This window comes from Chiloscyllium punctatum, chromosome 5, assembly GCF_047496795.1.
Source record: "Chiloscyllium punctatum isolate Juve2018m chromosome 5, sChiPun1.3, whole genome shotgun sequence".
Classification (NCBI taxonomy): Eukaryota; Metazoa; Chordata; class Chondrichthyes; order Orectolobiformes; family Hemiscylliidae; genus Chiloscyllium; species Chiloscyllium punctatum.
Genome location: NC_092743.1, coordinates 132911479 through 132933736, shown reverse-complemented (window position 1 = coordinate 132933736; position 22258 = coordinate 132911479). Strand labels below are relative to the sequence as shown.

Below are 22258 nucleotides of genomic sequence, written 5' to 3'. Positions count from 1 at the left end.
TCAAATATTTAATCTAGTCATTGTCGCTAGTAGATGCTGTCAATGGTACATAAATTTAAGGTGAAGGGTGGAAGGTATAGGGGAGATGTCAGGGGTGGGTTCTTTACCCAGAGAGTGGTGGGGGCATGGAATGCGCTGCCCGTGGGAGTGGTAGAGTCAGAATCATTGGCGACCTTTAAGCAGCATTTGGATAGGTACATGGATGGGTGCTTAATCTAGGTTAGAAGTTCGGCACAACATCGTGGGCCGAAGGGCCTGTTCTGTGCTGTATTGTTCTATGTTCTATGTTCTATGGTAAGTAGTTTGAATTGTAAAAACGGAAAGCTTGGTTATTTTAATATGCTGCTTCAACCACTTGTAGGTTTAGTTCAAAATCTCATCCATTGAATTGAAGTCGTTTTTTTCTACAGTGAAATATAGACAAATGATTTGATTTGATTCATCCTAGTCACATATACCTAAGTACAGTGAAAAGCTTTGTTTTGTGAGCAGTACAGGCAGATTATAGTAAACAAAGACATACAGGTTATAGGGTGCTTAGACAGAGTGAGGGTTACACAAAGGACATGCACAAAGCAAGACCAGTGTTATTTGAAGTTAGAGAAGTCCATCCAGCAATCTAATAACAGCAGAGAAGAAGCTGTTCTTGAACCTGCATGTGTTCAAACTTCTGTATGTTGGGAAGGGGTATTACTGGGGTCAGAGGGCTCTTTGGTTTTGGCAGCCTTTCCATGGCAGTGAGAAGTGAAAATGGAATCCATGGATGGAAGGTTAGCTTCCGTGATGGTCTGCGTTGCGCACATAGCTTTCTGCAGTTCCTTACAGTCCTGAATTGCCATACCAGGATATCAAGCACCCGGACAGTATGCTCTCTGTGGTGTATCTGTCGAAGTTAGTGAGAGTCCTTGTGGATACGCCAAATGTCCTAAGTTGCCTGAGGAAGAAGAGGCACTATTGTGCCACCTTGAGCATCACATCTACATGGGAGATCTAGGGCAGATGGTTGGTTATCGTCACTCTGAGGAATTTGACGCTCTCGACTCTGTCCACCTCAGCTCTGAGGTCAACGATTGGTTCTTTTGTTTTTCCGAGATCGAGAGAGAGAGAGAGAGAGAGAGATAGTTAACATTGCATCAAATATATCAAATTAGTTTGGCTGGAATCAATTTGGTTCCACAAAATTTAACACTTATGAGATAATCTGGCTACAATGGGCAGTGTAGGAAATGGGAACACCTCATTGTAACAGGAAAAAAAAATGCTGTCCTGAGAATGTGACTAAAAGAAAAGAACAACTGTTATTTTGAAGGCTACCCACAATTTCCTAAAGTGCTTGACACTGATCCCAATACATTAGGTGTACAGTTGCTGTTACAATATAGGAAATCTGATAGCTAGATTATTCCCAGGAAGGTCCAACAAGGTTTCTTGTCACCCCGGTGGTGCTTTTAGTGGTGATGTCAAGGGGGCAGTGTTATGAAAATAGCAGAGAGCTGCATTAGGGTTGCTCCCTGACAGTATTGCATGGAGGAGCTTTCCATGGAGTGGGCAGATACTCTGATTAACTGCCTACACCAGAGAGAAAGGCAGCCAATTTTGCATGACAGATTTAAGGCTCCTAATTATTAACTGGAGGTCCATGCTGGCAGCTATTTGGGGTGAAATATGCTGCAATATTCTGTGGGAGCAGAGTATGCCCTCCAACAGTGCTGAAAGATTTCAAATGGATCTGGCAACTGAGGACTAGGCATCTGTGAGGCACTCTGGGCCATTGAGCTATAGCAGAATGGTATTCCATCAAACTGGTGGCCTCATGGTACGGCACATCTCCCTCTTCACCGTAACCGTGAAACCAGGAATCAACCCCCGTTCAAAGAGGAATGCAGAGGGGCATGCCAGGGCAAGTATGTAAAAGTGAGCTGTCAACCCAGTGAGGCTACAAGATAGGACTTACCTTTGTGCCAAGCGGCAGAAGCAGCAGTGATCGAGTGAGCTAAGCAATCCCCAAATCAATGGGTCAGATCTAAGTTCTTCTGTCCTGCCTCCTCTTGTTGTGATTGGAGGTGGACCATGACACAACTGAGTGGAGAAGGAAACTCCACAAGACCACAATGACGGGGGGAGCCAGCACATCACCACAGTGTACCCCTGTTCAACCAGCCATGCTCCAACCACCCCCACTCTTCCCCCCCCGACCCCCATCACACTTCACCCAATGTGGCTCACATCACATGATCTCACATGGCCTCTAACCGTTCATCTCTGGCAGTGGTGGATTAGACAGCATCTGGGCTCTGATCCACTCCAACTGCTTCTCTTTCTGTTTTCTTCTTTTCTTCACTTTTTTTTTGTTGTAGGTTTTAGATTGTGAGGTGAGTTTGGGAAAATAGAGCAAGAAATATTGCTAGGCCTCACGATTGCAGACTGTCTGATGAAACAGTACGTTACCATGTACTGGACTGAATCGTGAGATTTTTGTCCCACGGATCCACTTATTGGTTTGAAATACCATGGAGAGAAACCCTCCCATGGCACTCACCAGAATCGACGCTTAGCCGATTTCTGGTAAAATGCAGCCCAATGTGAGGCCCTCAAGACAAAACCTGAGAAGTGGCTGGGAGAGGTTGACCATGGCAGTCAATTCCCAGAAGTCCTGGCAGCAACATTGAAAAATGTTTATAATCCTCATGTGGAGGGGGAAGGTCAGTGAATGCATTCTCATCCATCACCACTGCACTGACAGCTCGCTCTGCTCAACTCCACAATCCCAGCGAGCAGACTAAAGCCAGGCAGTCCCTCGTGGGCAGGACGTACCAAATCACTGGGTGCTCTCATAATGAGGCTGTTACATTTGATATTGTGAAGGATTTAGAAACGTGGTATGTTCCACCTTCATGTAGCTTGTTTTCCACCCCCCACACCATGGCCTGTCCTCCCAACATTTACCGTCTCAGCTACCCACCCACCCAGTTGCCACAACCTGATTAGGAAAGGCGAGACCACGTCACCATAAGCCAGAGTTGCAGATGGGGATCTACTGCGGAAGACTCCAGAGAAACTTGTGATAAAGCTGCTCCTTTAACAAGGTTATGCAATCCTTGGCTTTTTTTCTCAGAGAGGTCGTAAACGAACAGACTCTGAAAAGTCTGGAGGTGAAGGGTTTTTTTGGGCCAATTTGGTAATAGCTAACAGATACTGCCTCAGGCAGAGGCTTTCAAGTTTTTAAAGAAAGCACTTGTACAATGAAAGGGGAGTGGCCAGTTTACCCCAGCTCAACTTTTCTCTGGGTCGGTTTGGTTTTTAGCAGTAATGTGGGAAAAAAAAAGCTGCTGGAGCCAAAGAAGCAAGTCCTGGCTGGTACTCTCTCAATGACATGTCTCCTGTAAGACCCTGTGTTTGATTTTACCTTTTATACCAAGGGGGTGTTTATGGAGATTTTTGCAAGTATTTGGAACACCATTATGAAGTTGAGATGATCAGTTGGGTTTTCGGAGAGCTTAAGTTATTCTGTTTTCTGTTGTTTGTCTTTCATTCAGTAATGTTGGAAATAAATTTTGTTTTGTTTAAAACTAAGTGGTTTGACCAGCTGATTCTCCCCTGGAATATCCACATTACACCTGTTTAAAACAACCAGCAAAGTTAGGGTCTGGGCTTCCTTCTTGAACTGTTTTGAGGGGTCCGACCTGGTCCATAACAGCCTTCAGTGGGGGCAGATTGCAGAAGATACTGACGGCCATGCATCCTGCGGTCTTCGCCCACGGGCTGGACTCCCAATCTGTTGTCAAGGTCAAGAAACATGGAGGAGTCCATCTCACGTTGGCATAGGACTTGGTGAGGAACTTGGAACCCTCCATTCAGAATGGAAGTGGTGGCCTTGCAGAGGTACCTATTGCAGCCTCGGCCTTCATTGCATCACAGGCGGAAAGCCACCCAGTGTTTTTTTGAGGTCATTACAGCTGCATTCATTGCCATCACCTTGGGACCAGGGAACAACAAACCTCCATCAATCTGACTGCAGAATCTAGTGCTCTGAAGAGATGTTGAGCCCTCCAAACAGTTCAATAAATGGTCCACTGACAATTCCTATGCTGCTTTTACAAGATCCAGTTTGAAAATCCCAAGCCTCGGCAAAATTCTTCCAGCAATGTGATATTTCCACTCACTCTGCACCAACGAATGTCCTATCAAAAGCACCTCTCCTTGTTTTTAGGCTGTTAAATAATCCAAGTGGTGGTCTCTTATGCAGCTGAGCGTCACATTTGCACTCATGTCTACTTGCTGTCGCCAGTCATCAGTTCCACATGGATGGCACTTTGCCCCTTCGCTGTGAGCTGCATTGGAATTAGTTGGATATGTTGCTTTTTGAGTTCAGGGTTCCCAAGGTGGGAGCTCAGGCAGCACATTACCTGGAATGCACAATAAAAGAAAGGAATAGTTGCAAATATTGTCTAAGATAAAACAATATTTTGTCAAATTTGTGATGAATTTTCTACTGTTCATTTTTCTTGTTCACACCTTGTGCACAATTTCATGGAAGTCCGAGCAATAATACAACAGAACTAACCACACTTTCTTAACTCAACGTTGCCCAGTGTGTGAAACACACATCTTCCAGGGGCAAAGCTGCTTTCTTTACAACCTTCAAAGATTTCCTAAGTATCTTTCAAGCAGACGGAATGATTACCCTGCAAGAAAGCAGTGAGACCAAAGAAGCAGGACATAGAACCACAGAGTACACAAGAGGCCTTTTGGCCTATCAAGTCCATGCTGTCAAGAATACACTACTCCCTACGTAAGTCTGACTTCCCAGCACTAGGCTTATGGCTTAGAATGTTATGACACCTCTAGTGATCATCCAAGTCCTTTTTAAAGGTTGCGAGGTTTCCTGCTCCAATTAACCTCCCAGGAAGTGCATTCCAGAACCCCAACACCTCTGAGTGAAAAGGTTTATTATGTGATGACAGGATATATTCAGTCCTCCTGTCACATTTTCCACACTCAAAGCCATTTGGCAGGTCATCCAGAAGTCATCCTGGACCGAGCCACTCAGAATTAATTATAATAATTGGCATACAATAAGATGATGATGTCCAGAAAATATAAAGTAACAATTTTGACTGGTATTGGGGGACACTTTTTGACTATTGTTTTTACTTGATAATTGTCAATATTATGGAATTATGTGATGCAATTATTATACTTGCATTAAAATGATTCTTGTCACTTGCTGCCAGTACCTTTGTTAATGTGAAGTGAATGTTGAAAATGGATGACAACTTTGACTTTATTATCTTTCTTTTAGGTAGTGTGGGCAACAAGTAACAAAGTTGGCTGTGCCATTAACTTATGCACAAACATGAACATCTGGGGTCAAATATGGGAAAAAGCCATTTACTTGGTTTGCAACTACTCTCCCAAGTGAGTAAAACTGAAAAAGCTGGGCGAAGGTAAAAGTCCCTGTTGTTTACATGCTTATGGGAATTAGTTTGAAAGGAATGTAAAGGTCATCGTATCCCAGAAGGTGCTCTCTTGTAGAGAAAGATGAGTGATGGTGAGTTTAAGCTGTGGCTACATCACACCTCAGGAGACAGTGAAACAAATTTACTGCAGATGCTGGAGATCACAGCGGGTCTGACAGCATCCGTGGAGAGAGTGCAAGCTAACATTTCAAGTCAAGATGACTCTTCGTCAGAGCTGAAGTGAAGTTTGGAGGGGGCAGCTTTTATGTTATAGTTTGTGAGGGGGGAGGTATGGGGGTAATGGGTGCAGGGTCCCCTCATTCCCTCTTGTGCCTTTCACAGGGATTGTTCCCTCTTGGATACCATAGTCCATTCCACCACCAACAACACCAACCACCCCCACTCCCATGGCACTTTCCCTGTAACCACAGAAGGCCCTATACCTGCCTCTTCCCCTCCTCCTTGCTCACCATCCAAGGGTCTAGACAGTGTTTCCAGGTGAAGCAGTATTTCACCTGTATCTCCTACACTCTTGTGTATTGTATTCATTGCACCCAATGTGGCCTACTCTACATTGGAGAAAGCAAAAACTGACTGCGTGACCACTTTGCAGAACCCCTCCGGTCTGTGGGCAAGCAGGGACCTGACCTTCCTGGAGCTGGTCATTTTAACACCGCGTCCTGGTCTCATGCCCCACATGTCTGTTCTTGGCAGGCTGCAGTGTTCCAGTGAATCACAGCGCAAACTGGAGGATCAACATCTAATCATTCGACTAGGCACTTTACAACCTTCTGGGCTTAATATTGAGTTCAACACCTTCATATTGTGAACTAACTGCCATTTCTTCCCTTTCTTTTAGCTTGTTGTATCCTGTTACCATGAGCTGTCCCCCACCCCAGTGCGACGGTCTGTTCTTTCATGTCTGGCAGGGGATACACAGTGGTTCTGCCATTCTCGTATTCTGATCACTTTACCTGAACTATTGACATTATTTCTCCACCAGCACCCTACACCAGTTACTCCTGTCACCTCCACCCCCCCAACCCCCCACAAATTATAGCATAAATGCTGCCCCTTCTACTCTTCAGTTCAGATCTGATAAAGAGTCATCTAGACTGAAAATGTTAGCTTACTTTCTGTATGGATACTGCCTGACCTGCTGCGATCTCCAGTTTTTGTTGCTTGCAGGAGAGGTTGAGAAAGTGGGAATTCCACAGTAACTGCAGCTGGTACAGGAATTGAACCCACTTTGTTGGCATCAAAACAGCCACCCAGCCAACTGAGTCTCAGGCATGTCTTTTCAAGTTATCTGATCTGTCTTCAAGCGGCAAAATTCTGATTGCCAGGAACCTCGATAGCCACGAGATAAATATACAGTCAACTCTTATTTTGCTGAACCTTTGTATAATTGATGTCATAACCACTAATCCAGCACCTTCCAAATAAGTACGCATTAAATATGAGGCATAGTAGATAAGAGAATGCATGGCCGACAAAAAGATTTATTGCAAAACCAGACAAATTTATTCCAAAGGATTAAAATAATCTATGTTTGAAATAGTTCACATCAATGAATCATGTCCAGGCTGGAATGTAATCATAGGTTTCAGAAAACTGTTCCCAACATTTCATTCTCTCCATCCAAGAATCATCTGAACTCTTCAGTTACGTTGGAATTTACTCCTTGTTAACTATTATTTTTCATTATCACTACACACAGCATACGTTGCACATGCAACATATATTGTCCACGCATGCAACATATATTGTCCACACATGCAACATATGTTGTACATATGTACATACAACATCACTGTACATACTCACACTAACACAATTCAGGCTGACATATATGGGAAACATCTGGAATTTGAATCTGGGATTTTTTCTGGATGACCTTTTTACAATTCCATCTGAAGTTTGTGAAGAGTTCTCACAGCAGCTCAACTCTCACATTGCAGAGGTTGGAGTTTATTCTTCCTGCTCCCACTGTGATATTTGAAAGTGAGGTGACTCATCACAATCAGTCAATGGGCTTGCTCTACCTATCTTTCCACCTCTGAACTGTTATTGGGGGTTATAACGAGGCGGGGAAGTTCATCATAAAGTCCAAACAGTGTGGGAAGAGGCCATTTGGCCCATTGAGTCTGCATTAACCCTCTAAAAGGCATCCCATCCAGCCCCCTCCACCCAATAAGCCTGCATTTCCCATATCTAATATACTGAATCTGGACAATTTTAAGCACAGCCAACCAACCTAACCTGCACATATTTGGACTGTGGGAAGAAACCAGAGCACCCAGTAGAAACCCATACAGACAGAGGGAGATCATGCAAACTCCACACAGACTGCCATCCAAGACTAAAATCTAACCCGGGTCCCTGGCATTGTGAAACAGCAGTGCTAGCCACTGAGCTGCCCGGGTGTTGGTGGTCCACCCAACCTTGGACCTATTGAAGCTCATAAGTGATCAACTGATGGTCATTGAAAGTACATGTGCAAACCCAAGACACAGTCCCCTGCCCCACTGGTCCTGTCCCAAGGCAGAAGGCGGCCTACTCAAAGGGGGAAACTCAGCAAGTTAAAGCTTTTAACCTTTAACTTCACAGGCAGTGGTGGATCAGGGTAGGAGATTCTCTTGGCTCCCCAAAGGCCTCACTCATTCCCTGGCCTGTCAAACCTGCATCCCATCCCCCTGACCCCATAACAGATCCTCCAAGCATTAAATTGAAGAGGTGCAGCTTTGAGGATCACGGATGACCTCATTGTTGAGGTTTTAACTGGATCAGTGTTCAGTGTTTGACAAGTTTCAGTTCTCTCTCCTTCATTTCATGATCAGATTGAAAAATATTTCAATTAATGGAAGAAATACAAGAAAGCAATATTTATAAATGTACTTCTAGTAGTCAATAATGATGCATTGAACATTTTGTTTTATATTTTCAGGGGGAACTGGTGGGGTCACGCTCCTTACAAACATGGGCCTCCCTGTTCTGCCTGCCCTCCTAGCTATGGAGGAGGCTGTAGAGATAATCTGTGTTACAAAGGTATTTGCTCTCTTTGATACATAAACATAGAAATATTGTCCCGAAACTATGGCATAAATTACCTTTACTAAAGCAGACCATGTGAACATTCTAAATACAGGCCTCTTTGTAAACTCTGATCCTTCATAGATACATTTCCAGTTAGTCTATTTATATTTCCATTTGTTGGACATGGAAATGGAATGTGAATTAAACATTACGAATGTGCAGGAAACGAAATGAGTCTTTTGGCCTTGAGGTGCACAAGGAATAACATAAATGTTTTGAGATAATTGATTGTCTGAGGATGGAATGCTTTACGACAAATTGTTGACATATAGACATTTGTGTCTTTGTAATGGAAAATTGGATAAATATTTGAAAAAAATTCCAGTTTATATGAAGACAACATAGGGAAGTGAAATTATTCAGGCTTGCTTTGGTCAAAAGCAGGCGCACATGACAAAAGGACTCTGTTTTTTTTATGTAAAGCTTTAAATTTTGCTGGACTGATGTTTATATTTTATGTCGAGCTTTTTATGTGGTATCTTGGGATAAAACTGCTTTGTGTTGCACCCATTTGTAAAACAGACTATGAGGAGTTTTGGACACTAAGTTTGTTGAGGAAGCATGGCGCAGATTTTTAGAATCTAAAGGTTCCATAGTACTTTGCAAACCAGGAAATATATTTTCAAAGCTTCAGCCAGCAGCAACACCACACAATACTGCTACAGAAGGACAGCACCCTCTCTTCCTCAGAAAAAAAAGGTAGGCAGGTCATCTGCTGGGAGCAACAATATTGTCAGGATCTTGTTGTAAAGATTGTGATGATGCCTTATTGTGAGGGCGAATGAGAGAATTAGACATCATGCCTGCCTTACCACCAATTGGGCTGAATTATATTGAGATTTGAAATATGCAGGTCATTTTAATTCACACAGTAAGGTCACAATTAGCAGTTGTGCTCTTCCTGTTTTCAGAAAATTAGCAAATCTTTGTGTGGTCATGTGCTAGCAGTGAGGTGTTGCAGCCTGTCAGTAGGTATCCGAAAATCACTGCCTTCCGGTATCTACATGTGAGATCTTGCTGGCAATTTTTGAGATTAACCACTGCAGAAAATGAACTCTAACTTCTATTACTTGTGCATGTTTCATTCTGTGGATTTCTGAATGCCTGTGTTTTCTTTCTTGCTTGCTTATCTCTCCCAATTCTAGCCAGCACTTTATACATACCCCTCGCTGTTGTACTGCATGTTTTTTACAGTTACAGCCCTCGTCAGAAATTGCAATTAACTTTGAACTGAGTGACCTGCAGAATCTGACAACACTGTTTGCAGAGTCTTTTCTCACTGAAATTCTTCTTGTTTTAGTTTTAAATTAGCTTCTAAAATCTGATTGGAGGTGTCGGTGTTGGACTGGGCTGGACAAAGTTAACAATCTCACAGCAGCAGATTATATTTGCAAGCACGAGTTTTCAAGGAGCTGCCTCTTTGGCAGATCACCTGATGAAGAGATGGCACCTCCAAAGCTAGTGCTTCCAAATAAACCTATTGAACTGTAACCTGGTGTTGTGTGATTTTTAACTCTGAAATCCGAGGAAAACCTTTCCTTCTTTACTTATGAAGTGGGCAGCACGATGGTTAGCATTGCTGCCTTACAGCGCCAGGCACCTGGGTTTGATTCCTGCCTTGGGCAACTGTCTGTGTGGAGTTTGCACATTCTCCCTGTGTCTGCATGGGTTTCCTCTGGTGCTTTGGTTTCCTCCCACAGTCCAAAGATGTGCAGGTCCAGTAAGTTGCCCGTAGTCCAATAGACTTAGGTGCATTAGTCAGGGTATATATAGGGTGGGTCACTCTTCAGAGGGTCAGTGTGGACTTGGGCTGAAAGCCCTGTTTCCATACTGTAGGGAATCTAATCTAATTAAACATAATCAGGGCAATCAAATGCACGAATTGGCTAAAACTTCAATTCAAAATAGTTATGCTCCTATCAACTTCAGCTCATGAACATGAATTGAGTTTTACAAGGTCCTGCAATATCTGTAAAACTTTGGATCTGGCCTGTACATATATAAAAAAATACAACTCCAAAAAAAATTGGACGTACTGTAATTTCAGAGATTTTCATTAGCAGAATGCCATCTCATATTCTATTCACTAGAATGGTTTACCTTTGCAAATAAGGTTGAAGAGAATGTTTAAATTTGAACGTTATCCAGAAGCAATTATATCTATAGTACAATGGGCACTTAATTGGCAATTAATTTTAACATAGATAAGTGTGAGGCACTACATTCTGGTGATAAAATTTAGATTATTTATAAGTTAGAAAGTAAGAACCTAAGAAAGAATAGAGGGGCAAAGGGATCTGAGCATACATCACAGGATGAGGGTGTCGCTGGCAAGGCTAGTATTTGTTGCCTATCGTTAATTGCTCAGAGGGTAGTTAAGAGTCAACCACATTGCTGTGGGTCTGGAGTCACATGTAAGCCAAACCAAGTAACGACAACAGTTTCCTTCTCAGTAGGACATTAGTGAACCAGATGCCTTTTTTCAACAATGGTTTCATGATCATCATTAGACAGTTAATTCCTGATCTTTTTTCAAATTTTTCAAAGGTGGGATTTGAAGTTGGATCTCTGAAATTATAGTTTAGCGATAATACTGCCGGGCCATTTGCTCCCCCATGACTTAGCTAATCGAGCCTTCTGATTTATTTCTAATAAGATAAACATGTTGTTGTATTAAACTTGTATCAAGCCTTGGATAAACCCATACACTTAGAGTACTTAGAATCCCTACAGAATGGAAACAGGCCCTTTGGCCCAACAAGTTCACACCGACCTTCCGAAGAGTAACGCATGCAGACCCATTCCCCTACCGTGTTATTCTATATTTACCCCTGACTAGTCCACCTAACCTACACATCCCTAAACATTATAGGCAATTGAGCATGGCCAATTCACCTAACCTGCACATCTTTGGATTGTGGGAGGAAACTCACGCAGACACAGGAAGAATGTGCAAACTCCACACAGACAGTCACCCGCGATTGGAATTGAACCCAGGAACCTCACTCTCTCACTCTCTCTCTCGTGTCACTCTCTCTCATGTCACTCTCTCTCGTGTCACTCTCTCTCGTGTCACTCTCTCTCGTGTCACTCTCTCTCGTGTCACTCTCTCTCGTGTCACTCTCTCTCGTGTCACTCTCTCGTGTCACTCTCTCTCATGTCTCTGTCTCGCTCTTTCTCTGTCTCTCTCTCTCTCTCTCTCTCTCTCTCTCTCTCGTGTCTCTCTCTCTCTCTCTCTCTCTCTCTCTCTCTCTCTCTCTCTCTGTGTCTCTCTCTCTCTCTGACTATGAAGCTGCTTTCTCTGTTCCCAGCCCCCACCCCACCCTTCTCTGTGCAGTAGCTAATCTTTGCCTTTTGCTTTGCTGATCTTCTTGGAAGTTCTCCAGAAAGTCCAAAGAGATCGATCTGCAGGTGAACTGTTTTTATACCTTTTTGGTTTGTTTTCAGGAACCTTCTATAGTTCTGGCCAATCAGGAAGACTCACTTAATACTTTGAAACATTTTCAGTTGGGTTGCCGCTGTTAGATTTTTTTGGTGCGGCAGAACCCAGTGCCTTTCTGTCTGGGCCCTCCTTTGATTGGTGGATAAGTTCTTGCGGATGTGTCCTTCCAGGATAACTGTTGGCTTTTTACATTCTGCTGATGAGACTTTATCAGTCAAGAATGATAAAGGACAGTGCATCCATGTATCAAGAAGTACTCTGGTTATTAATGTAATATAGTCACCAAGAAATCAATAAGGGATGTCAAAAGACCATAAGATGAGGATGTTGTCTCATCCCTCCTTAAAACAAGTGAGGCCATAAGACATAGGAGCAGAAAATAGGCCATTCGGTCCATCGAGTCCGCATCACCATTCAATCATGACTGATAGGTTTTTCAAAGCTGAAAATGTGTTGCTGGAAAAGCACAGCAGGTCAGGCAGCATCCAAGGAACAGGAGAATCGACGTTTCGGGCATGAGCCCAGGGCTCATGCCCGAAACGTCGATTCTCCTGTTCCTTGGATGCTGCCTGACTTGCTGTGCTTTTCCAGCAACACATTTTCAGCTCTGATTCTCCAGCATCTGCAGTCCTCACTTTCTCCTCCTGATAGGTTTTCAATCCTACTTTCCCACTTTCTCCCCTTAACCTTGGACCCCCTTGGCAATCAAGAACTTGTCTGTTTTAAATATACTCAATGACCTGGCATCCAAAGCCTTCAGTGGCAATGAATTCCACAGATTCACCATTATCTGGCTGAAGAAATCTCTTCTTATCTCCATGTTAAAGGCTGTTTCCTTTACTCTAAAGCTATGCCCTTGGGTCCTAGTCTCTCCTATCAATGGAAACATCTTCCCAACATCCACTTTGTTCTGCAGCTGGCAATGCAAGTCCCTGTGGCCTAGGGGCTGCACACAACACCAATCAGAATGTTATAAATGAATTTACCCAGGAGTCCCACAATACTGATGTCCTCAAATCACGACCAACATAAGCCATTACCAATGTAAACAATTCTAACTTGTCGGAAACAAGTTAAAATAACCTTGAATACTAAACGATACTATCTCTAATCCAATTCGGGCCTTTAAACTTGCAATGCTTCCTGAGTCTTTTGTAGATTTACACTCTCACTCACTCACTCTCTCTCGTGTCACTCTCTCTCGTGTCACTCTCTCTCGTGTCACTCTCTCTCGTGTCACTCTCTCTGTGTCTCTGTCTCGCTCTCTGTCTCACTCTTTCTCTGTCTCTGTGTGTGTGTCTCTCTCTCTCTCTCTCTCTCTCTCTCTTTCTGTGTCTCTCTCTCTGACTATGAAGCTGCTTTCTCCGTTCCCAGCCCCCACCCCACCCTTCTCTGTGCAGTAGCTAATCTTTGCCTTTTGCTTTGCTGATCTTCTTGGAAGATCTCCAGAAAGTCCAAAGAGAATCGGTCTGCAGGTGAACTCTGTTTTTATACCTTTTTGGTTTGTTTTCAGGAACCTTCTATAGTTCTGGCCAATCAGGAAGACTCACTTAATACTTTGAAACATTTTCAGTTGGGTTGCCGCTGTTAGATTTTTTTGGTGCGGCAGAACCCAGTGCCTTTCTGTCTGGGCCCTCCTTTGTTTGGTAGATAAGTTCTTGTGGATGTGTCCTTCCAGGATAACTGTTGGCTTTTTACATTCTGCTGATGTCATCAGCACCTGGTGGCTGTGTTGCATTGTGTCTGATGTCTCTGCTTTGTGGTTTCAGAGTTTCACTTGGTTAAAGTACCCAGCATCCCTTGCTGTTTGGCAAAATTAGCAATCGACTGTGTTTTAGCAGCCAGGAGGCTGCTTCAAAGACCAGAAGTAGGCCACAGAAGGCAATCATCTGCTGAGGGAGCAGCGCTCCAGTAGCTAGTGCTTCCAAATAGACCTGTTGGGCTAGAACCTGGCATTGTGTGATTTTTAACTTTGGCTACAAAAATAGAACATGATGGGATAACAGTCCTATAGGAGTGTTGGGTGATTAGGCAAAAGAGCTGGAGAAACTTGCCCAACCCAAAGCTATTGATTGGGGCAGTTCTGAGTACAATACTTTTCAGAGGGTCAGTGTGGACTCGATGGGCTGAATGGCCTGCTTTGTCACTGTAGAGATTCAATGATTCTGCTTTGAATGGTTGGGAAGTTAATTTGGTTGTGTAGTTTCCAACCAGACCTGAGCCTTTTTCCTTTTTTTTTTCTTTCTTGTATTCTATCGATGGTCCAATAACTGATTCCAAGCATTTGCTAATGCTCTTTCGACTTGATCTTCACCATTCCCTGTTTTAAACGGAAAAAGAAAAATCCTCTGCTAGGTTGATAGCATCCATGGGTCATGGGTGAAATAAACCCCTGATTTGGAGACCTGATTAAACATCCCATTCCTATTTGCTGTGGTGCAGAATGCTCAAACTCTGATGTGTCACAATTCCTATCTATATACATATTCTTCACTGAAGCATAAAAGAACATTCATGTGCACTGTATTGTCTCATTCGGGAAAATTTCATTTGCAATTCACATGCAATTGCTTTGAAATATGGTGACTGTTATCCAGGCAAATGTGTTATGTACAGCAAATCTCTGCCACCAGCAGTGATGTGTGTGACCAGTTTGCCATGGTGATGTTTGAGGTGGGAATACTGACCAAGTCTCCATTAAAACTCACCATTCCTCCTTGCGTTATGTCAGGGGATATCTTGTGGAACTTCAGTTCTGTAGAATTCAGTTTAGTGAAACTGCCTTCAGTTAATCCAAATGTGGCATTGTGTCCAATGCAGTACAGACTCCATTTTCTTATGAGAAATGGGTTATATTGCTCACAGTGTCCGGAGATGTGCAGGTTAGGTATGTTAGCCATGAGGAATGCGGGGTCACAGGATTAGGATGGGGGACCTGGGTATCTTTGGAGCATTGTTGTGGACTTGATGGGCTGAATGGCCTGCTTCCATGCTGTAGGGATTCTATGATTGTGTGTTAAGTTGTGCATCATTGCTTAAACCCACAAATGTTGCTAACACTGTTTTTAGTGCAGTCACTGCCTGGAAATACTTGATTTCAAAGTTCTGTTTTCTTAACATCTGTACATTTTCATTTCTTATTCAGTTTCTGTTTATTTAACCTAAAGTGTTTATAGTACCCTAAGTGCTGTCTGATTAAATCCTGGTTTACATAAAATTATATTCGTGTTTGTGGCTTTCTCTGACTGACATTAAACGCTGCTGTGTTGGGAAAGGGTGTAATGTGATTATAGACAACCTTCAGTGTTGACCTGTTCTCTCCTGTTTTTGTTTCACCTTGAAGCAGATGGCACGGATCACCATTACTCTCCTTCAGAACCAGAGGAGGAAACCAATGAGGTTGAGCGACAGCAAACTGGAACTCGGACTCATTCGAAAGCTCGAACACAAACCGTTCCCTCAAGAACAGAACACCTTGAGTTGAATGAGGTTATAAATACCCAACAAATGTGTAAGAGCAGCTTACTCTAATACCATGACAACATACTGCAGATGTTATGTCTGAAACCAGAACAGAAAATAGTCAAAGATACTCAGTAGGTTTTGCAGCTTCTGAGGAGAGAGAACTAGAGATAACATCTGAGGTTGATGATCAACTGCCAGAACTGAAGGATGTTACAGATGTTATCACCGTGGTTGCAATCTGAAATTGCTGAACGTAATGTTGCGTCAGACAATTGTAAAGTGTCTAATTTTTTAAAAATGTGATGCTTCAAGCTTCTACTGAATGTTTAGTAGAGCAGCTTAAGAGGCTGAGGACCAAGTGGAGGTGGAACAGCAAGTTTAAATTAGCAAGTGACGGGATGCTTGAGGTCCTAATTACAGCCTGAGAGGAAGGGCTCAGCAAAATGATCACTCAATCTGTACTCAGTCTTTTCAATCCTGAGGAGCCTGTATTACGAGCTTTAAATAATATGTATTAAATTGAAGAAAAGTTACAATTAAATTACTGCTTCATCTAGATAAAGAGATTGGGGCTCACATGGTATGAAGGTAAGAGCCGAAAAAGAGATGATACAGGAAGGGGAGTAGATGTTTCGATGTAACAGAGTGGACTAGAGTGTTGTGGGGAGAATGAATCCTGAAAGATTAGTGGGGAGTGGGGGAAAGGTGTGTTTGGTGGTTACACTAATATGCTCCGATATGGTTTTGCATCAGAGGTGTTCATTTGAAAAATTTTGTTTTTGCCCTTTGTTCTAATATTACCAAAGAAAAGTCCCTTCTTGCTGCACTGTTATTAACTGTAAGCATTTGGGTATAAATGGACTAATTTATCGGCTTATTATAGGTTTTATTTCACTTTCTCTTGCCTATGAAGAAGCGTATCAGCTTCAAGTTCATTCTGGAAAAATGTAAAAAAATCATGAAACAGATCCATAAAAAATGCATTCTTATTATAATCTCTCTTCTCAGCTCAGTTGGTGTCTTGTGAAACTAAACTCCGTGATCAATGCAAGGGAACAACTTGCAATAGGTAAGAAATTGACCATCCTTTTTTCCCAGTGGGGTAAATAATGTAAATTTGATGACTAATACATAAATTGATATCAGTTATCTTCGACACACTTTCTAAGCTCGTTATTTTGTTGTCAATGGCTTGACAAAAAATGAACAATTAAGGCAATATTTAAAAGAAGACAACATGACATTTTACCTGGAGCCAGTTAAAATTTATATCAACCAACATGTATAAGATTTGTATTTAGAAAATCATTTTAATAAAATTTCTGTGTGGAGTTTGCATATTCTCCCCGTGTCTGCGTGGGTTTCCTCCAGGTGCTCCGGTTTCCTTCCACAATCCAAAGATGTGCAGGTCGGGTGAATTGGCCATGCTAAATTGCCCATAGTGTTAGGTGCATTAGTTTGAGGGAAATGGGTCTGGCTGGGTTACTCTTCGGAGGGTCGGTGTTGACTGGTTGGGCCGAAGGGCCTGTTTCCACACTGTAGGGAATCTAATCTAATCATAAACCCAAATCTTGTGGAAATGTTGATTAAAACCGAAGCAAGTCACTAAGGATCTGCCTTTGTAGATGTAATGTCATGTAGAAACTTTAGCTGTTTTCTTTATTTCTCTATTTTTGTACCTATTCTAATTTTAGTACCTCAGATTTGTACCTAGATACTTTGTACTTGAGATGTCACTGTGTGTAGTGACATAGGGCACTTTTCACTGTACCCCTGTACTTGAATACATGTGATATCACTGCATAGTTTGGGAATGGCATCATCTCGGAATGCAAGACCCTACAACGGATAGTGAGGACAGCTGAGACATCACAGACATTTACACCACACACTGCATCCAAAAGGCTAAGAGCATTGTGCAAGACTCCACACATCCCTCACTCAAACTCTTCTCCCTCCTGCCATCTGGCAGAAGGTACTGGACCATTCGGTCCTTCACAGACAGACTGTGCAACAGTTTCTTCCCCCAAGCCATCGGGCTCCTGATCATTGTATGATCACACTTTATTCCATCTGAAATTCATTTTTGAGTTACTGCTAAAACGTTTTTAAAATTAATGTTCATTCATTATTAAACTGTAGTTTGTGTTATTGTTATTGGAGCAACATTGTCTCATTTTTACTGTATCCGTTGTGTATAGTAGAAATGACAAATAAAACTACCCGTGACTCTCTTGAATAAAACTTAATTCTGTTTCTAATTCTCACCTTTTGTCCTCCGCCATTTCTTGATTACAGGTATGAATGCCCAGCAGGTTGTTTGTACAGTACAGGAAAAGTCATTGGAACACTGCATTATGAAATGGTAGGTAACAGAATATGGTGAAAAGCCCTTAATCTTGTCAATTATGTACTTACACATTTTGCAAGTTACTCAGTCCTTCTGCAAAAGAAATGTTGTTTATTGCGGAATATCAGTATTCATGCAGAACAAAACAATAAAATGTCACAGCATGTCATTTCTTTTACCAAATTTACTGACCCTGTTCATTACTTCCAGACATTTTTGTTTTTGTTTAAAATTAATAGCAGCTCAATTGATTTTAATAAACAACTTATTAAATCTTAAGTTCTCTATGATCAATTATAATTGCGGTCACTTAACATTCAAAGATATTGAGGGAGAAATTCACTTCATAGCCACCTATTTTATTGTTAAGAATAAACATTTTATGTTGCTATCTGCTGAGACCAAGTCGCACCGAATGTCATTTTGATTTGGGAAATTTTTAATGATTCTGAAACAAGTGAAGTTAAGTGTTTATTTTATATGTTGACAAACTCAGCCCATTATTTTTCAACTGAGATCATGTTCATTGATATCTGCTTTTCTGATATAACAACATCAAAAAGAAACACAAAGCAATTCCTTTTTTCTCCTTTCTGCAATTTAAACGGTTAAATTGATGAACCCCAAAGAACAGCGAAGAGACAGACAATGATAATTCTTAGTAACAATAGTTCACAGCAACAATTGTGTGTCAGTGAAAAAACGTTCCAGTCCTCCTTTTTAATTCAAACCCTCCATTCCCGACAACATCCTGATAAATCTCTTCTGAACACTTTCAGCTGAACAATGCCCTTCGTATAACAAGGCAAACAGAAGTGGATACAGTACTCCAGAAGAGGCCTCACTAACATTCTGTAAAACCTCATGATAACATCCCAACTCCTATACATACGATGAAAGGGACATCACAGTAAAACCTGAAGTAGTCCCTAAAAGGCTGGCAGCAATGACTCCAGCGGCATGGCGGCTCAGTGGTTAGCGCTGCTGCCTTACAGCACCAGGGACCCAGGTTCAATTCCAGCCTTGGGTGAGTGTCTGTGTGGAGTTTGCACATTCTCCCAGTGTCCACATGGGTTTTCTCCAGGTACTCCGGTTTATTCCCACATTCCAAAAATGTGCCGGTCCGGTGAATTGGCCATTCTACATTGCCCATAGTGTTAGGTGCATGAGTTAAAGATTAGATTACTTACAGTGTGGAAACAGGCCCTTCGGCCCAACAAGTCCACACCGCCCCACCGAAGCGTAACCCACCCATACCCCTACATCTATATCTACCCCTTACCTAACACTACGGGCAATTTAGCATGGCCAATTCACCTGACCTGCACATCTTTGGACTGTGGGAGGAAACCGGAGCACCCGGAGGAAACACACGCAGACACGGGGAGAACATGCAAACTCCACACAGTCAGTCGCCTGAGGCGGGAATTGAACCCGGGTCTCTGGCGCTGTGAGGCAGCAGTGCTAACCACTGTGCCAATGGGTCTGGGTGTGTTACTCTTTGGAGGGTCGGTGTAGACTTGTTGGGCCGAAGGGCTTGTTTCCACACTGTAGGGAATCTAATCTAATCAAAAACAGACAATCTGTACTCTCCTTTAAAGATTACTGTTTAACTGTCATCACGAGAACCTAACTTTCCACCCACTCATCCCTACCTCCTCTACTGTAAACCTTTATAATATTGTTGACAACTTGCAAATGATGATTTCTCAGGCATGAGCATCGACTTGTCTCTCACATCCATTGAACTATGTCAGTGAGGGATATCCGCAACACCCAGTTCATACCTTGTGTAAAGTGCAAATTGTAGTTCTTCGTCCCCGCAGAAAAAGGTTTTGTGTCTTAGTTTGTTCCCTCTAACCAATTATAGATCTTCTTATGCACTGTCCTTAATACAGAGGTTAACTACTGCAAAAATGAAAAAAAAAGTGTTATTGCATTTAGAATGCATCAGCAAATCCGTAGTGGGTTTATTTATTTTAATATATATTTACTTAATATATATTAACTTATATTTACTTTCATTTTGTTTACATTCTTTCAGCAATCAAGTCTATGTAGAGCAGCAATACATTATGGAGTACTCGACAATGAAGGTGGCTGGGTAGATGTGACCAGACAAGGAAAGAAACCATTCTTTATAAAAGCCAATAGGAATGGAGTCCAATCATATGGGTGAGTATTGGTGTGACCTCAGTCGACATCATTCATAACATGCTAAAGGAAGGTTATCGATCCTATTGCCATGGCACATAACCTTCAAAGCAACAAATGAGGAGTCAGCGATTCCCACTGCTGGGTTACATTCCAGACCTGCAGTTTGCATTACACTGAGCCAGATGAAATGGTTTATCCTCCACAAGCGTACATGTCGGCCTTACCAATGGATACATTTGACGAAACATTGAAGGGGTGGAGCCCAGACAGGATCTAGGTTCCGACAAAGACCGAGTAGTAGGTTTGCCTGCTTCATTTTATTTGTTTGGCACTGATTGGTCACCTTGAAAAATTCACTCCCTCTGCCACTGACAAACCGTGTTTGCATTACATACCAGAAACCCTGCCCCCTCACCCCAGTGTGATCTCCTCTGCCTTGAAGCGACTCTCCCACTCCTCACATGCTGCCTGACCTGCTGTGCTTTTCCAGCATCACACGTTTGGACTCTGACTCTCCAGGATCTGCAGCCCTCACTTTCTCCTGGCTACCTGTGGTATATTGCTCCAATTTATCAAGAGGCTCCTTGAACATCATCTTTAAAACTCACAAACTCTACCATCCTCCAAGTCCCAACTTTACCATGGCAGGGTGAATGCAGGATTAGTGGTCAGCTAGAGACAGGATTAGCAGTTGCTGGAATGTAGGATTAGCGTTTGGTTGGATGTAGAATTAGCGGTTGGTGGATGTAGGATTAGCGGTTGGTTAGATGTGGGATTAGCGGTTGGCTGGATGCAGGATTAGCGGTTGGTTAGATGTAGGATTAGCAGTTGGTGGATTTAGGATTAACGGTTGCTGGATATAGTAATACTGATTGGCTGGGTGTGGGATTACTGGTTGGGGGTTGTAGGATTATCAGTTGGTGGATACAGGATTACCAGTCAGCTGGTTGTAGGATTAGCGGTTGGTGGATATAGGATTACCAGTCGGCTGGATGCAGGATTATCTGTTGGTTGGATGATTGGTTTGTGATGCACTGTGGATTGAACTCCTGTACCATCTGAAATTACCACGAAGGACTGTGCTTTTTAATTTCTTCCCTCAAACCATCCTCAGTCATCTTTCTGTCTATCTGTCTATCTATCTATCTCTGTGTGTGTGTCTCTTTTTCTCTCACACACACATGAGACAGCAGCTCTGTGGTCCAATCAGACTTTGGTGATTATACATTCATAGAATCCCAACTCCATAGAAGCAGGCCATTAGACCCATCTAGTCTGCATCAACCCTCTGAACAGCATCTCACCCAGAACCAACCCCAGCCTATCTCCATAACCTCACATTTCCCATTGGCTCATCCAGGTAAAAACAATGACTGCAGATGCTGGAAACCAGATTCTGGATTACTGGTGCTGGAAGAGCACAGCAGTTCAGGCAGCATCCAAGTAGCTTCGAAATTGACGTTTTGGGCAAAAGCCCTTCATCAGGAATAAAGGCAGTGAGCCTGAAGCGTGGAGAGATAAGGTAGAGGAGGGTGGGGGTGGGGAGAAAGTAGCATAGCGTACAATGGGTGAGTGGGGGAGGGGATGAAGGTGATAGGTCAAGGAGGAGAGAGTGGAGTGGATAGGTGGAAAAGAAGATGGGCAGGTAGGACAAGTCATGGGGACAGTTACTGAGCTGGAAGTTTAGAACTAGGGTGAGGTGGGGGAAGGGGAAATGAGGAAACTGTTGAAGTCCACATTGATGCCCTGGGGTTGAAGTGTTCCGAGGCAGAAGATGAGACATTCTTCCTCCAGGCGTCTGGTGGTGAGGGAGCGGCGGTGAAGGAGGCCCAGGACCTCCATGTCCTCGGCAGAGTGGGAGGGGGAGTTGAAATGTTGGGCCACGGGGCGGTGTGGTTGATTGGTGCGGGTGTCCCGGAGATGTTCCCTAAAGCGCTCTGCTAGGAGGCGCCCAGTCTCCCCAATGTAGAGGAGACCACATACGTTCGAGACACCACCCACGCCCTCCACCTCCTCCAAGACTTCCGTTTCCCTGGCCCCCAACACCTCATCTTCACCATGGATATCCAATCCCTCTACACCTCCATCTGCCAAGACCAGGGCCTCCAAGCCCTCCGTTTTTTCCTCTCCAGACGTCCCCAACAGTACCCATCCACCGACACTCTCATTTGTTTGGCCGTACTGGTCCTCACCCTTAACAATTTCTCCTTTGAATCCTCCCACTTCCTCCAGACCAAAGGCGTAGCCATGGGCACACGTATGAGTCTCAGCATTGTAACAAACTTGCTC

At 43.0% G+C, this 22258-nt stretch overlaps 1 protein-coding gene across 2 annotated transcripts in view; it reads left to right on the top strand.

The window, feature by feature from the left end:
* The window catches only part of LOC140477448 (cysteine-rich secretory protein LCCL domain-containing 1-like), a 57133-nt gene that overhangs the window by 17673 nt on the left and 17202 nt on the right, over positions 1-22258 (top strand). Inside the window, exons 5-10 of one of the 2 annotated variants that reach the window (XM_072571378.1) lie at positions 5303-5418; positions 8407-8507; positions 15344-15508; positions 16471-16531; positions 17761-17827; positions 19857-19987. In XM_072571378.1, the coding sequence (XP_072427479.1) occupies positions 5303-5418; positions 8407-8507; positions 15344-15508; positions 16471-16531; positions 17761-17827; positions 19857-19987 (641 nt within the window). Of the gene's footprint in view, positions 1-5302; positions 5419-8406; positions 8508-15340; positions 15509-16470; positions 16532-17760; positions 17828-19856; positions 19988-22258 lie in introns of both variants that reach the window. The other variant, XM_072571377.1, reaches the window with a different exon arrangement.